This window comes from Oreochromis aureus, linkage group 16 (genome assembly GCF_013358895.1).
Source record: "Oreochromis aureus strain Israel breed Guangdong linkage group 16, ZZ_aureus, whole genome shotgun sequence".
In the NCBI taxonomy this organism is placed as follows: Eukaryota; Metazoa; Chordata; class Actinopteri; order Cichliformes; family Cichlidae; genus Oreochromis; species Oreochromis aureus.
Genome location: NC_052957.1, coordinates 28,272,436 through 28,290,218, shown reverse-complemented (window position 1 = coordinate 28,290,218; position 17,783 = coordinate 28,272,436). Strand labels below are relative to the sequence as shown.

At 39.8% G+C, this 17,783-nt stretch overlaps 1 protein-coding gene across 5 annotated transcripts in view; it reads left to right on the top strand.

The window, feature by feature from the left end:
* man1a2 (mannosidase, alpha, class 1A, member 2) overlaps nt 1–17,783 on the top strand; it is a 146,494-nt gene that overhangs the window by 55,967 nt on the left and 72,744 nt on the right. For all 5 annotated transcript variants that reach the window (XM_039599971.1, XM_039599968.1, XM_039599969.1 and 2 more), the window contains one exon: nt 9,072–9,190. In XM_039599971.1, coding sequence (XP_039455905.1) covers nt 9,072–9,190 — 119 coding nt within the window. The remainder of the gene's footprint in view (nt 1–9,071; nt 9,191–17,783) is intronic.

Here is a 17,783-nt window from a genome sequence, read left to right as displayed (position 1 = left end):
AATAAGGAATATCTAGTGCCATAAACTGAGTTCTTGTACCAAAGTGTGGCCTGACTGTTTGGCTATGAGGTCAGTTCCTTGATCATTAATATGCAAATTGTCATGACCATTGAACAACCACTGATCAAAGCGCGTTGATCATTAATCAAAGATCATTGATCAGCGGCCATGAGTACTGTTCATAATGTTGGGGAAACCTGCGGTCAGCTGAGACTGAAGAAGTCACTTTGGATGAGTGATGTAACGTTTCTCCCACTGAAAAGCTACGTCCAGATGAACTGAATACACCTTTTGGGGTATTCATGATATGTTAGAGTATTTTTGCATGTCCATAAAGTCTCTGTGGGTTAGGAGCTGTATACAAACAAAAGCAATGCGATGCATATTGCTCTGCTCTGGGTGTATTGTCAGCATTGATTGCAAGATATTGAATAACCCACAGAGCCTACTTCTAGTACTTCCTTAGTTATCTTTTTATGGATGCAGCATGCTGTCAGCTGTAAGCTATTATCCAAAACTCCTCACTGTTGTTGCCTTTTTCATGAAGGTTGATTCCAGAAATCTTATGACACTATTATCATAGTCTTAGTTTGGTGCTCGTAGTTCATTGACAAATAAGTGTAAAACAGTGTCAGCTAAACTCTTACTGTTCATAGGTGAGTTGCCGAACTTAGATCTGTTGTGCATACATAAATACCTTCCTAACATTTCAGATGACGGGGTGTCATTATCACTCACCTTCTACATTTTATTTGCAGACACTTCTCTCTTGTACAGGTTCTAATGAGACAAAATATCAGTTTTACCTCCAAACAACCACAGTTTAACTAGGTTACTGAAAATTTGTTCACGGTCATGTGTGCTTCAAGTGGGAAAATTTTACTTGACAGTAACGAGAGTTTATAACACAAGCTTTTTAAAGAAAAACATTTATTCTGTTTGTTTGTAAAAGGAAACTTCTATTCATCTCATATTTTGGAAATAATGGGAAACTAATATTCTGTTGGTTAATACTTAGAAACTGAAGTGATTTTCCATGTTGGATAAGAAGCCATGCTGTTTAACTGAAGGCATTTCTCTTCCAAAGCTTGCACATTGTACACTCAGATGTGTTGATGACTGAGACGGTAAGAAAGAGTGGAGTGGGGTGAAAGGTTTGCCTGATGATTGCTTCCTAATGATGTCCCAAAGAGTCGAGACTGCTTTCTGCAGCAGAGTAGGAAGCAGAGGAAGAGAAGGAAGCAGAGATCAGGGATTGTGGAGGGGAAGACGGAGAGAAATCCAGCTGATGCTTCATTAAGCCCTATGCCTCTTAGTTACTGTTGCCATGCTTGTCTGCACATTTCGAGTTCACAGTGGTAACAGTGGCAGATTTGCTCACTGAAATTCTTGGTGTTTCTGGAATCACGGGTTCATGATGTCAGGCTGTAGTTACAGCAGTAACCATCACTATATTCCACAGAGTCACCTGCCAAATGGACTTGATTTGCCGAGTTGGAAGTAAGTTATTAGTAAGTTATTGGATATATTGTAATCTGATAGCAGTGAAACAAAACCATGAAATGCTTACATTAGTGGTTAAAGTTATTATAAATGCAAAGTACAGTTGTTTTTTTATGGCTTCTAAAAATGTATTATTAGTAATTGTAACCTCTGGACACCACTTCAGATCTGATCTGTACCTGCTAGAATTAATTGGTACTTGTATTTATGACTGAGCTTGTTACATAATTCCTACCCTGACAGGCTTTGGAACAATTACAATGTGAATAGAGAGTGAAGAGTAAGACCTGAATTCTGCTCCCAAACAAGGCTTCAAATCTTCTTCAGAACATTGACGTGGGCCTCCCTTTCAGATTAAACTTTCAGCAGGGCTGCCAGTGCCAAATTGGACAGCAGGAAACAGAAGGATTTGCCTGCTGCTGAGTCCAGCAGGAATGTGCATAAGCCTCTCAAACAGAGAAGAAAAAGGGGAAGGCTCTTAAACAAAACATTACCTTGTAGGTTTGTATCCACAGGCTTTGGCATTTTTATTGTCTGCCATCTATGTGAGCAGATGATGATCAAGGTTGTATAACTGCTGCTGAATAATTGGTTTGGGCACATTGGAACCAGTCAGGTTGTTACTTTTTGTTAAAGGGGTCTGATTCAGTACAGTTCGGGGAGGTATGGTGGCAGTGCAAAGCTGTGAAAAAGTTGTACTTGGCGGCCCAGTTGTTTTGATGTGAATTTGTTTCAGATAAATTGGTTGTATAGTTCTGTCTCTCAGCAAATCTCATGTGCATACCATTTAGATTTTGTAGGAGTTGCTGACCTTTTATTTAACTAAAATACTTCAGGAAAGGTCACACTCCTCTTTCCTCTCCATTGCCCACACTTACACATCTTGGCCAACGTTCTGTTTTCATACAGATGACTTTCCTCAGCTTTGTCGTTTTTTTTGTTTTTGTCTGTCAGTGACAAAGACCCACATTTGACATTATGCTTTGTGTTTTAAACAAAGGAGACTTTGACTTATGAAACAATTGAGCATTTGAAAGGCTAGATTGCAGTAACTTTGTACAAGAAAGGCAGCGATAATTGCCCTAGTAACCCGCTTAACGCCCATATATTCTCTTTTTACAGATGGATCATTTAGATGACCTTTTTAGTCATTAAGATTTAATAACATGGAGTGATGAAAAATACGCTTTTTAGATGTTTTTCTGGTTCCACTGTCCTTGTGGGAGATTATTACCTCTTGACAAGATTTTTCTTTAAAAACTTGATTGCAGTGCTAAGGAACATTATTCACATCTCACATCTTACTTTATTACCTTTTTAAATTATTTTTCACAAAGATTAGCACAGTCACCAAAAGAGCATAGACACCTATCTAAACTTTGTACAACTTGTCTGTTGGACATGGAAAATGTAGTGTAGATCAAATTTGCTGAATCTGTTTTCTTCTTTCTTCTGAGTCTAATATTCAGTTCTGAGTAGTGTTCTTTTAGACAGACCTGTGGTGTTCTGTCCATGACAGGCCAGGCCAAATTACAGAAAATAATACCAACAGTTTTATTACAACTTTGCATTCAAAGTAGGCTCTTGGGTGAAAAACTAACAGCCACAGTAGCCATGTGGGGATATATATGTGATATAGGGATTCACAGTAACCCTATAATCCTAGCTCCACCCGTAGTGCAGGCATTTGGTTACACATATTGTCATATAATCACATAATGTTGGCCTATCTAATTCGATTGTGACATCATTAACTGAGCTGAAATCCTTTGACCATTCAGCTCTTCATTTGCAAACACAAGCGACACTGTTGTCAAAGTTATTTGTTTCATTTTCTTTGCACACGGGGCAAGGGGATGCCAGCAAATACCTTTACACTAAGACCAGTGCCGACTGAGGCTCTTTGGCACCGAGCCTGGAAACGGGCATCCGGACTGAGGTTTAGCCAGGGAGCTCATGTAGAGCTGAAAAGCCCAGTCTGACCAGTAACACTCTGAGGCAGAAAACAGAACACAGCAGATGTTTAATTCTGCTGCCAAATAAGTTGGTAACCACTTACTCATTGCCAGCCAGGCTGGTCTGAATTGGCCTGGGGAGTTTGATTTGGCTTCATTAATTGCCACTGGGCATATTACAGGACAGGCTGCAGGCCCACAGAGGACCTGGGTCCATAGAAGAGGAGAAACGGTCCAGAACTGTGCAGGATGCTTTAACTGCACTTGCTAAATTTTAAACCGAGTGATATGTTGGAACAAAGGTTCGCTTTAAAGCAAAAGGCATCATGGTAATCTTGACTTTGCTGATGCCAGCTCATTTTATTTCACGTCTCCCAAAATTGCACCACATATATGTTAGGAATTTATTTTTCTGCTGGTGACAGCTGCAGTGTTTTGTGAAGAAACAATGCCATTTATGATCGAGTTAGATGGTAAATTAAATCCCCGTAACACTAACTGAACTCGACTACTTTGTTAAAGGCGAACTGGAGTATTTCCAGGTATCCTGAACACTCCAGAGAAAATACTGTTTCAGCAGGGTTGTCATGATACTTTACTTTCAAATTCAGTACTGATACCCAGGAAAATACTTGATATTCAATAACATTTTTGATACCACGGGAAAGATTTTGGCCCCATCCTGCAACAAAAGGCATTTGCTGTAAATGTAAAATTGTTAATTTTACATAACTTTTTACAATAATTTCCAAATTATAAGTTAGATTTAAAACACTGGTATTTAGGATAAAGTTTAGAGGATTTATTCGTTTTACAAAGTTAAAGTTTCTGATTTTTTTCTACATCTGCCTGGAACCTCTCACTGTTCACGCTGATCCACCTCATTCTGCAGCTCTTCACATCTTCAGCTCTGCTCTTCAGTCCTGAAACCTGCATAATCCTGCTGCTCTGCTCTGAATTTTACTCTTTATTTGCTCGGATTAGTTCTCCACACTCTAGACTCTCTATTCAGTTCACCTGTAGTTCCCCCTGTGCTCTGTTTGCACAGCCTGCAACCTGCCTCGTTCTACATGTGGCTGCAATCGGCACTTCCACGGCTTAATATTTCATGACCTGAAGTTCTCTAGCTGCAACTTTAATTAAAATAGATGGCTGATGTGTCCATCTATCTTAATGAGTTCCTGGAATAACAAGCACCTATAACACGTGTTATTTAATTTCAGCAGTGTAGAACGTACAGATTCATGACATCGCTAGACAGCTTTGCTGTTTGTTGTAGTAGTAGGAGCAGCTTTTCCTCAGAGTTTGCATTTAGAATTTTAAAACTTTTTCCAAAATTTAAATGTACCAGGCTGCGTCAGCTTGTTCTGTTTGGATCAGTTCTTCTCTACTGAAGGGAGGAAGGGTCTCATAATTTCCAAGAACCAGACCTTTATTTACTTTCTTGTAGGTCAGTAAACGCAGCATCATACAGAGATTTGTTAAAGGGAACGGCTCTTCTGGTAACACTTAAACCTCAGATTTCAGCTTCATCACACGTCCTCAAACACACTGCAACTTAAATCTGGGATGTCGGACTTCGACTTTCAGAGGGCAACCCTGGATGTAAGGGTGAAATAGTCTCTACAGGAGTAAGAAGAGTAGACTTGCAACTAGACCTGCATGTCTACAGAGTTGTGTAGAGGTCATGATAAGAAACACAAGGCACGACACGGACACTTGAAACACAAATGCTTTGCATGTACGTCCACACATCACCTCTACACTTTCTTCCGTTTTCATTCAATTCAGAGCCAAACCAACCGAATTTATGCATCACACGCACAAACACACACACCTGAGCTCTCAATCATCTCCCACTCTCCCTGAGCCGACAGTTTACAAGACAGGGAGAATGGAGACTGAATAATGGCATCACGTTTTCCTGCCTCGTGTGAATTCATACCTCTGAAACCTGTCGTCTAATGAAACCGGCACGGAGCCTGGGACGGAGAGTGTGAGTGTTCGAGAGAGGGAGAGACAGAGATAATGGAGGGGGAGAGGGAGAGAGAGGTGTGTGAAATTGTGATAGATGGAGAGAGCATGTTGAAGAGTGGGGGGTGGAGTTCAGTTGAAGTAGCGAGAAGCTGTGTGGTGTATCAAAGGGAAGGAAAGGGAGAGTACGTGAATCTATGTTAAAAGAGCAGGAGAGCTGATGAGAGTGTGTGTTGGTTTGCAGCTGACGAGGTCTGTGTGCACGAGGCAGTGGCAATAATTCCCCGAATAAATAAACCTCATCCCGGCCAATTTGTCTCTGATAAGCAGCGCCTGGCAACCCTAAAATCAACTCCTGGAAGCACCAGTTCAACTTCATGCGATGCCTTTGGTGTTGTTCATATCAAGGCTGCAGAGCACTCAGGCTGTGAAAACCCATGGCAACAGAACGTGACAGAGATGATACAGGAAGATGCATGGTGACCGTTCGTAGGTAAAGATGTTGTTGAGTCAAATTAACAAAAATTGCATTTTTCAGTGAGATATATATGTAAAAAAGCCTGAATGGCGTGTCTGCGAATCTGGGTTCTGAATGGAGCGATCAAGGAAAGATTAGGGAGAACGCAGTGAGACAGTGATGAATGAGAGCAAGCAGATGGTTCGGTATACGAGGGAGGGGCAGATGAAAAGATGGAGGCTGAGCTGGAGAGAGAAACTTTCCAGGTGTGATCACAAGGTTATTTCCAAAGATGAGAGCGAGCAGAATTTCTCAAGGTTAGAGAAACACGCCCAGAAGAGTCCGGGGGATACGCATAAGTAATCTGCACATTTAAATTCTCTTTTGCTTTGAATTTGGAGCTGGGATTAGACGTTGGAGGGTGTTTCATTTGATGAGGTTGTTCCTAGATTGGATCGGCCAAAGGAATGCCCCGCTTTCATTGGTTTTCATGTTGGCAAACGCGGACAAGGTGAAAAACCCAGAGAACACCTTCACTACTTGAGAATTTGGATTTTTTAAAAATAAAGAAAGAAAAAATCCGTCAACTAAAAGCTTCTGCTTACATACAGAAGGGCAGTTTGTCCCCAATCAGTTAATCCAGTCCTTTTTGTTTTTATATGTTACCCATTCACAGCAACAGTCACCTCAAGGTGCTTTATATTGTAAGGTAAAGACTCTACAGTATTTCCAGTTCTTTAAAGTATCACTTGCAGGTTTTTTCATGAACATAAGGATTGAATAATCACTTGCAGAGGATTTTAAGGGCTATTTTATTTCTATTTGGATCAATACCCAAATTGTTGTCTTTAAATCCAAGACCTTTTAACACAACATACGTTGTCTGGGATGTCTAGGTTGCGTTCAAGATGTTTGATAAACACCAAAACTCCTTTTGGTATTAAAATCCTCTTTTCTGGACAGTAGACAAGAGGTTTGATACTACCCTTTTGTTGTTTTGTTGTTCATATGTTGAAGAAAACGGGTCCATATATGAAATGTTAGTGTCACATTTCATTTGCTTTATAACACAACAGTCAGTGTTAATGATTGACAGAGCAGAGGTGTCATTGTTGTGAACACATAGGAAGCACTGCATTTAGGAGCTATTGCACAAAACCTTTAGAGGAGTATTCTGAGATGGTATCTCTGACAGGCCTCTGTCTTTGCGTCAGCAGTGTCACATTGCTATGGGAGCCTCAAGCGTACCTGTAGGTGATGGAAGTGACAGAAGGGAGGGAGATGGGGGTTGTGTGGTGCAGCAGAGGGGCTCTGCTCTACCAACGGTCGCGCCAATCTGTCAAGATCCGGCAGGCAGCCAGGGCATCTTGCTATCAGCTCCGCCCGCCTGACTGCAGTGTATTTTTAGAGTGATTTAGAGGTTCCTGTCTATGATGATAATAACACTGCAGCTCCTGCATGAAGCCAGACACTCTCCTTTTGAATGGATTCATAGATAAGCAGGGATGGCGAGCAGACTCAGGAATTCTAGCTGTTCACGCAGTTTCTGATATGAAATGAGGACGGATTTAAAGGGCAGTGCCACTGACTTTTACCTCTGAAATACGGTGGTAATGTATGCACACTGAACTAAAGCAAACTGGAAGGCAATAGTAGAAAGGGTGTAAATGATCTGATGAAATAGTCATTTTAATGATATTTCCATGAATATCCTATAACTCCTTTTTCCCCTTTAATTTCTAAGGAGGGTTTTGATTTACATAAAGCTGAACCTTACTGGCATAAAGTCAGTTTTAATAACTTATAATAAGCAGTTCCCTGTTCCTGTAATGTCTTGTGATTACTAGTCGTCTCCTCAGAATGGAAAAAGCAATGAAATGTGGCAATGTGTTTGAATTAGTCCTACTGTGACACACATTAGCAAAGGAAAAAACATTTTAAAATGTCACTGATTGAACAGACAAACACACAGAGCTGCTCCTGGCTGCAAATTGATGATTTTTTTTTTTTATCCCAGAGGGTTGCTACCATTCAACTTGGCTGAATGCTTTTGCCCATTGGTTGGCTACTCTTGGTCGTTTGTTTGTTTTTTTTAACTGTGTCTACTTTTTGCTGATTTCAATGATCTGAGTTCTGGTTAGCTTTAAAAGATCCATCTTGAACTGCATGAGAGGGATTTTTATTAGGTTTGTTGTTCAGAATGTTTATGTGGTGGTGTGTGAATGTCACAAGCTATTGTCATGTTAGCTTGTAGCTGTGAATGCGCATGCGACTATTTATTTGAAGTATTATAAACATTTTAACTGTAACTGCTGTCTGGGTTGATGTAATTGTGTCCAATGATTTGATTTAAAGCTGTACATGTACAGCAGCGGCAAGCCTGTTCTGTATTCACAGTAAATTGAACAAAAATGTAAGCATACTTTAAGTAATAAATTAATTATATTAAAGTTAAACACACTCATTTACAATATAATTACCTGTAAGAGAGTAGAGTGTGTAATTGTAGCTATATTTGACAAATTTCAGTTAATGCCACACACTCAGTTTTTGTAAAAGCCGCCAGACACACACAAATTGTTAGTAGTTTGGAAAGAGGAAAGCTACAAGGTTTGGTGCTAATAAAGACAAACCCATTAAGCGAGCCTGAAGAACAATGGTAATGCCAAATGAGACGGTGGCTAATCAGAGAGAAAATTATCTTGACCGTGTGATCAGTGAATGTCCTGTCAAAGACATACACAGGCTTACACTCCAAAAACACAATATAATCAGTAAAGCAAGTTTAAAGTGGATGGGATGAACTGTTGTCAACAGAGGCAAAGAACAGAAACATACATGCAGGCTTCTTGGACTGAGTAGTGCGATATGTGACGTGCTTATCCTCAGGTAAGGGTAAATTATCGTTGTTAGAGGCATAACACTGCACAGACTACATCGTTGTAGAAAATAGATCCAACTGTTATCGGCACTGATTTTTCACTTTCTCTTAATAAGTTCAGTGCATGTCTCCAAAAAAGCAATGCACTGTGTACAGTTTGCAGCTTTTTCCATGCATGCGTCTTTGGGACAGCCTCTGATGGATGTGAAACAAATGTCACTGTTAATTGCATAAATAAATATTCATATGAGCAATAACTGGAGAGAAGAATTTCAATTGTTTGATCTTGTGTGTTGTACAGGTAGTTCTCAACTGGGGGCAACCATCGTGGATGCAGTAGATACTCTGTACATCATGGGTCTGCACGAGGAGTTCAAGGATGGCCAGGAGTGGATTGAACAGAATCTGGACTTCAGTGTGGTGCGTACCCACCTTCCCTCTCTACACATAAAATACCCAAGAACACTTGGGTATAATTAAGCCTTCCATTAATATCTTAATGATGGTCTCCAGCTTGTCCACATAACGCTCTTAAGAATGCGCTGCTGTCATAAGAGATGACTTGCACTTAAATAAATGTCACCGGAGTGCTCATTGAGCCACACTTTAGGATTGAAGAGTTTGTAGTTTGTTACCTGAAGAGGAAAAATAGAAGAACGACTTGAAGAGTCCAAAATAGTAATATGCCTAATCTGCCCAATCATTTTGATAGAGCCTTGACTGATTAATGAGCTGATCTGATGCATGCTTTCTTGACATTATTTTTCATCAGCCCATCAGCACTATTAGACCATAAATAATATGCAAACATTACTCAAAATCCCTGTGAATGTTGGCAGTGGATTGTCACCAATTAACTCATCTAGATTGTATCACTCCCATGTTGCTGTTGGAAACTATTAGACTAGAGAATATTTTCAGTATTTATCCTGATATCGAACATTATAGTAATAATGATTTCAAACATTGCTTCATTCAGGCTGTGTTTTGCAGTCACAATCGTGACTTTGTCCTCTCTATCCATTTTCTTCTCCCTTCCTCTCACAGCCTTTTCCGTTAAGTGTTTCTCATTTCCATGTCTTGTCCATCAGTTCAGCAGCTCCCCTCATTTATTTCCTCTGCTTCAGTCCTCCTCTCCCATCACCAGCTTTTCTTTCCTTCCTTTCAGATGTCAATCACCTCCTTTAATGTTTTTCTACTGTGCTGCTTGCTAGGGCTGCAGCTGTCGATTATTTTAGTAATTAAGTAATCTATCGATAATTCCATCCATTAATCGAGTAATCGGATAAGGAATGCTTTTATCTTATTAATGAAGACACAGGTTTTTCAAAATGAACTAAATGGTAAATGGCCTGTATTTGTATAGCGCTTTACACAACCAGTCATCCACCCATTCACACACTGGTGATGGCAAGCTACATTGTAGCCACTGACAGAGGCGAGGCTGCCGGACACTGGCACCACCGGGCCCTCTGACCACCACCAGTAGGCAACGGGTGAAGTGTCTTGCCCAAGGACACAACGACCGAGACTGTCCAAGCCGGGGCTCGAACCGGCAACCTACCTACTAACCAACTACTCGTTGGTTTCCATTTTTAGAAATTGCAATTTTTTAGTGCAAACAGCTGTCAAAAAACCCCAAAAAGAAAACAAGTTAACCCTTCAAAATGGCACATAAATACAATCAAATTACATTTTTTACAGAAAATATTTTCTTAAATGCAAAAATACATAAAGAATCTCAAGTACAGCCAAAGTCAAAATAAAATAAGATATACATGGAATCTAAAGTATATAAATTGACCTTCAATGGTGATCACAGGAACAGTGCTGCTGTTTAGGACACTGTTTTCTTTCACTCAGTCTCAGTGATGGCGCCGCCGCTGCCGCTTTGCTCTTCATGGTGTGTAAACAGACTCCGGCTCCACGTTAAACTTTGACACCATCATCATCATCTCTGCTGTTGTGTTATCAGTGTGTGTGTCCTTAATGTCAAAGTTTTATTGTCACGCTGCTCCTAAATACGTTTATATTGCAGGTCTGTTTTTAGTTGCAAAGCTGCCTCGCCTTCCCATGGTGACAGCGGCACGCTACGGAGCCATGTGTTAAAGGAAGCATCGAAGCAAAGAATTTGTGTTGAGAATTATTTTGTAATTGAATTATTCAAATTACGCGATGAATTGTTGCAGCCCTACTGCTCGCATATTCCTATATACTCCATTATTAGCATTTTCTACTCTTAAGTGTGCTTCATACAACTCGCCTCATTCACCCATTTACACACACTGACATAGGTAGGAAAAGCATAGAAAAAAATACCTAAGTGTTTACTATCTAACATTCGTACATAACCCCCGAAGTTGGAAAACAATTTAGGAGTTAGTATCTTGCCGAAGATATTTGGCATGCAGCCTGAAGCAGGAATTGACCAACCTTCCGATTAGTAGATGAGCCGCTCTACCTCCTGAGCCAAAGCAGGTCACTCATTCCCCATCTTTCACTACTCACTCGCTCCTCGGTGCATTCTCAGCCTTTAAAAGTGTCTCTGTATTTCTAAATAATGTGACTCTACATTTAGTCTTGGTTCTTCTAATCAGTTTTCCCTAAATTCAATTCAGTTATTCTGTCCACATTCATTCACTCCTCCTCTCTTTTTATTCCTGTCTTTATACCGGCACCAAACTCTGGTGCCCAAGCTTGTTAGTACCCCTACTGAGCCAATCACAGGACACCTAGCAGGTAGGTAGAGGGGATCTAACAGCCTGACACTTGGAGGGCTAATTAACCTCGGGATCACTGTGGTTCTGCAGAGAAAAGAGGAATGGAGAGAGTGAGAGGAGAAAGGCTTAGATTGCATGGAGGACATGGGTGAAATTGGGTTAGGAGAAACGCAACTCAGAGAGAGAAACCGAAACTGGTGAAGATCAGTCACAGTTTAGTTGAATGGAAGGAGGAAGATTAGAGGGGAGAACAAAATGGCTGCAATATGGGTAAAATAGATGGGCAAGGGAAGGAGGAAAAAATAAAGGTTAAGAAAAGAAAAGATGGGGAGAAAAGACAATTATACATAAAGATATAGTAGTGGCTCTGTAGTAGTAAAAACAAATCCGTTTGGGGTTGCATCAGAGCCGTACAAAACAAACTGTTTCAAGCTCTTTGGATAGTAGTTGGATAGAGGTTGGGTTGAGAGTCACTTGGCCTCACCTCTGCTAAATTAAATGACTGAACTGGGCCTGTTCACTGTGCTGTTGTTGCCTTTTGGACCATATTTAATGGAACTACGTGGTACAAGTTATTAACAGTCTATGAGGGAAACTCGTTTATATAAAGCTTTTTCAAGAGGATTTAGAGACATTCATCAGCAGTCGACATGGCAGGTACGTGATAGAAGTATGAATGATTAAATATGGGCATCATGTCTATATGATTAGGCAGAAATACAGGAATAAGAAGGGTGGATATTTATGAAGTGAAAAGGATAGAGGAAAAGAGAGAGAGATAGGATGGAAGATTTCATAGTTTTTAACCCTGAGAAAACAGTAAGAGGATACAGAAAGAGATGAAAATTGGCACAGTCATCTTACAATTGTCCCATTTGGTTTCATTAAATAAAAGTAGCAGTGTCTTCTCCAGCACAGTGATATCCAAAATACCCACTGGAGCAGCTAATGTAATAAAAGTTCCCTTAGCAGCATGAGTATGAGATTTGTGCCTTATGAAAAAGATGGAGAATTATGAAATGTAAAACAAATGCAATGACAGTGACATGGAGATAAGAGCGTGAGGAAACAAAATTGCGAATATGCTTGTGTTAAGTAATAAAAATCAGGCAGGAGAGGAGAGCCCTCTGGTTACTTAGGAGGGTGAGGAGAGTGGAGATTAGAGGGAGGGGAAGAAGAGAGAGGATGAGATTTGAAGCTGCTGTTAACAAGTGAGAGGAGGAGGGAGGCGTGTCGCTGTGTTTTCATTAATAGCCTTATACCTGTGTGCATTAGGCAAGGGATTCAGGCATAAGCTTCCAGCTATACTATAACATTCAGGAAAGGTTTAGCTAGCTTAGGCTAAACCTTAGAAATATGGTCATGGCATTACTCTGGCTTTTGCACGGGCCTTTTACAAAACAGGTAATAGCCCAGCTTGGAGTGAGCCATATTTTTCTTCAAGCCTGCAGTGGCCTGGCAGTATAATTGGCAGCAAAAGTGTTATTAAACTTGGCCCTTGTGAATATCAAAGATTTGTTCAACCTAAAGAGTGCAGCTGTACCCAGCCTCCCCAGTCAGAGCACTGAGGCTGGAACCAGGCCATAGTCTGCATTTCCATTTGGGAGATTAAATACATCACTCTTAGTCGAGTTTAATCACTTTCTGGTGCATATAGGAGTGCAAGTTGCCCAATATTATATTGAGCTTAGCTGCTTCTGTGTGTGCACCATCATTATTGGAGGAACTTGAGCCTTCAGAGTGAAACTGTTTTTGTATTTCAGGGTCAACTTTGAATTAAGCCTAAATTAAGGTTGAGCTAAGCATGCAAATGAGATGGAGTATAATGAAAGTAGTACCGTATTATATTGATGCTGTTGTGGTGACATGAAAATACATATAAATGGTCCTGTACGGTGGATATAGTGCTGTTAAAGTAGCAGGTTTTGTGATGTTAAAAAATGAGAGCACAATAAATCATTTTAAAGTTTTTCCTACTTTTAATGATAACCTGCATTTTTCAAGTAAAAACACAAACACATCTGTTGGGCAAAAAGTAAAAACAAAAAAGTACTGTAAGCTACTTGTAGACGTGTGCACGTCCTTAAACCAATATTTAATTGAGGCACCTTTTGGTTTAATCACAGCATTCAGTCTTCTTGGATAGGTGTGTGTGTGTACACAGTATTTATTGGCTTGGCAATATTTGGCCACTCTTCCTCGCAGAAGCACTCCAAATCTGTCAGATAGAGAGGGCATCTCTTGTGCACAGTCCTGTGCAGGTCAGTCCACAGATTTCTCTATTGGATTTAGGTCTGATCCTGATTTGGATGTGTACTCGGCGCCATTGTCCTGTTGGACGATATAAGTCCTCTTCATCTGCAGCATTCTGGCACTTTTGCTATTTGATTGGTATTTGACTGGTATAATCTCATCCACTTAAGGAGGGGATTATATGGGACTAAAGCCCCAGTTCCAGCTGAAGAAGAGCATCCTGAAAGTGTAAGAATGCCACCACCATGCTTGATTGTGGGTATGGTGTTTTTTGGTTATGCAACAAAAAAAGTGTTGTTTTTGCACAAAAGTACCTTTTGCAATTGTGGCCAAAAAGTTCAGTCTCACACATTTTCCTTCATGTTTTTGGGAGAATTTATGCTCATGTTTGTTTGTTTTGGGGGTTTGGGGTTTGTTTGTTTTTTCTTTTGCAAATTATACTTGGGTTTGGATGCTTTTCTTTGCAAGAAAGGCTTCCGTCTTGCAATCCTACCCCATAGTCCAGAGAAATTGAAAATACATATTGAGATTGTTGTTAGATAGTACACAACTGGTACGTTCCAGAAATTCCTGCAGCTCCTTTAGTGTTACTCTAGTCCTCTGGTAGGCTCCCTAGCTAGTTTTCACCTTGTCTTTTCATCAGTTTTTGGGGGACGTCGAGTTCTTTGCGGTGTCACTTTTTGATGACTGTCTTCACTGTGTTCCTGGTATATTCAGTGCTGTGGAAACTTTGGTACCCTTCTTCTGACTGATACCTTTCAACAGTGAGATCTCTTTGATGCTTTGTAAGCTGTCTGTGAACCACAGCTTTTGATGCAGCAGGCAACTAAGTAAATGTCAGGAAGGTCCTGCTAGGACCGCTGAACTTTATTTGGGGTTAATCAGAGTCTCTTTAATTGATAGCAGGTACCCAAGAAGACAGAACGCTGTCTGCCGCTTCAACAACGTATTAGTTTAAAGGTGTGCCAACTTATGCAAAAAGCTGATTGTTTAAAAAAAATCATCTAACAGATTTGTTTGTTGAAATAATTGAATTGTTTTGAAATCATTGTCAGTCAGTTATTGTGGTCTCATTTTTTTAACCTCACTAAAACCTGGTATTTAAAGAGGTATGTGTACACCCTTTATAGCCACTGTACTAAGAATAGTTGCTATTCATCATTCCATAGCATTCATTAAGGTAGTTCATGCAACTCCAAATTCATCCAAAGATATGTTGTCTTCCATTTTTTCTTAGTTTAGTTTGATATGCGGGGGAGAAGAGTTCAGTGCATCATGCAACAATACACAGGAACATGAGCCTGTGGCATCAAAACTAGTGGATGGTTCAGTTCTAACTGTAATCTTTAGTCTTTTAGAAATATGTAGAGTGTAATTTACCATTTTGTTTCTAAAGTTGAATGACCTTTGATCTTTGTACCATGTTGCCCCGTTCCTAGAACCCAGTTAGTTTAGGGAGCAATAAAGTCATTGGCCTAAGCAATGAAAATAAGATCGAAGTTATCAAAAACTCCAGCTGAATTGTGCTGTAAGCTGTTTTGGACTGCGTACCATACATGAGAAAATAACAAGTATTTTTGAAATATGTGATTGCGGAGTCGTGATATTATTTCCCTTGTCTTCATCTTACATAAACATAGTAAATTGGTCTTTTTTTGTGTGTGTGTGTGTGTGTGTGTGTGTGTGTGTGTGTGTGTGTGTGTGTTTTAAGCTTTTTATTGCTTAAAAGTAACTGTGTGGTTCTTGTGTGCTTTTAGCAAATTTATGCACATTTTTATTGCATATGTTACACCTGCACTCATCTACCTCTCAATTCAGCCACCCACTTGCCACCAACACATCCTCCAGCTCCAGCTTTACCACTAATGAATGATTAAATAGCTGCCATGTCAGTTTGAGCCAAGCAGTGAGTCATTGTTGGACTCTCTAGTGTCCTGGTTAGACCCCTGCATTGCAGCTTGCCCTCAGATGATGGATGTGTCGGCATGCGGACTGCATCCATGCTAGGCCCAAACACCCAGCAAACTAATAGACTTTGGGGTTATTAATGCATTAATAACCCCAATCAAAATGAGGATTTGATCTGATCCCATGCAGCAAGGAGATAGAAATACTGATTAATTCTAGCTGTTGTGTTTGAGCCCAGTCTGATTTCCTGGATTCATTTATGCAGAGTTCTTTATTCAGATTTTTTTCCTAGCAGTTTTATATGATGTTTCTGGCAATAAGAAATGCAGAGTGATGTTTCACAGTCTTTGACAAGGTAGAAAAGGCCACTCTGCTGTTAAAATTTTTATACCATTGCTGAGCTTTTGTGGTCCTGCTCACTTTAAGCTGTCATGTTTGGCATGATTAGACACATCTTCTCCCATCAGTTTTCCTTCTTCTAGAAGCCTTTTTACTGAAGGTGAAAGCAGTGACTTACTGTGTTGGCTGCTCTCGTGTCATTTCCAATGACAGACGTTAATATTTTAGCTGAATCGTCTGGATGACATGTTTTATCAAATTTGAAGGTCTGTCATCAGATTTGTTGGAATACTTCAGTGAAATCACATACTGTGAATGAAACAAACAAACAAACAAAAAGATGCATTCTCACCAGCTGTTGAGATTCCAGGTTTTAATATGGATATTTTTTTGTAAATTGATTTTTTTTTTAAAAATACATTGTAAAATTTTATTGTTGAGCTTTTAAAACATAATGTTTTCAAATATGTTGTTTCATCCAAGAATCTTACACCAGGGATGTTTTAACATCATATAAAGCTCTGGGAATAAACAGCAATTAGGTTTGGGAGAGATGTTAAAATCGACAGTCTACAAATATACATTCATGGAGGTGTGAAACATTAACCTGTCTCTCTTACCTTTTATTGTTAATATAATGATTAAAATCCAGCTAAAACAGAACCTTTCAGAATCAGGTTTATTGACATGTGTGAACTGGGCTCCAGCTATTTCTTTGCTTTCAGTGTACAGAACAGAGTAGACAGCAGACAATACTGAGAACGTGACACCAACACGTGTAGCATATTTATGGTGCATTTACAGAGTTGAAGCCACTGTTGATTATAAAGGGTTTAATAATTCCCATATTGACACATGTGGGCACACATGCCTATACGCTTTAATGTACAGTTAGGCCCATAAATATTTGGACAGAGACAACTTTTTTCTAATTTTGATTCCATACATTACCACAATGAATTTTAAATGAAATAACTTCAATGCGGTTGAAGTGCAGGCTTTGAGTAGGTTGAAAAAGATTGCATAAAAATGTGATGAACTAAAGCATTTTACTACAATCCCTTTAATTCAGGGGCTCAAATGTAATTGGACAAATTCAGTAACTAAAAATAAAATCTTCATTTCTAATACTCGGTTGAAAACCTTTTGCTGGCAATGGGTTTAGTCTTCAACAAGCGAAATGCATGCTATATTATGTATCTGTATTATGAAACACTGCCCAATCAGTTTGACTGCATTTAGCTGGATTTGAGCTGACAGTACGTCTCTGACCACCTCAGATTTCATTCGACTCCTTCTGTCCTGTGTCACATCATCAATAAATACTAGCGTCCCAGTGCCACTGGCAGCCATGCACGCCCAAGCCATCACACTGCTTCCACTGTGTTTTATAGATGATGTGGTACGCTTTGGATCATGAGCTGTTCTGCACCTTTTCCATAGGTTGATCTAGGTTTTATCTTTCCAAAGAATGTTTTCTCCAGAACTTTGCTGGCTTTTTGAGATTTTTATTTATTTTTTTGATTAGAAAGTCCAATCTAACCTTTCTATTCTTGAGGCTTATCAGTGGCTTGCACCTTGCAGTGAATCCTCTGTATTTACTTTCATGCAGTCTTTTGTTTATGGTAGACTTGGATATTGATACGCCTACCTCCTGGAGAGTGTTGTTCACTTGCTTGGCTGTTGTTGAGGGGTTTCTCATCACCATGGAAATGATTCTGCGATCATCCACTTCTGTTGTCTTCTGTGGACGTCCAGGTCTTTTTGTGTTCTTGGTACATCCTGAGTTCTTT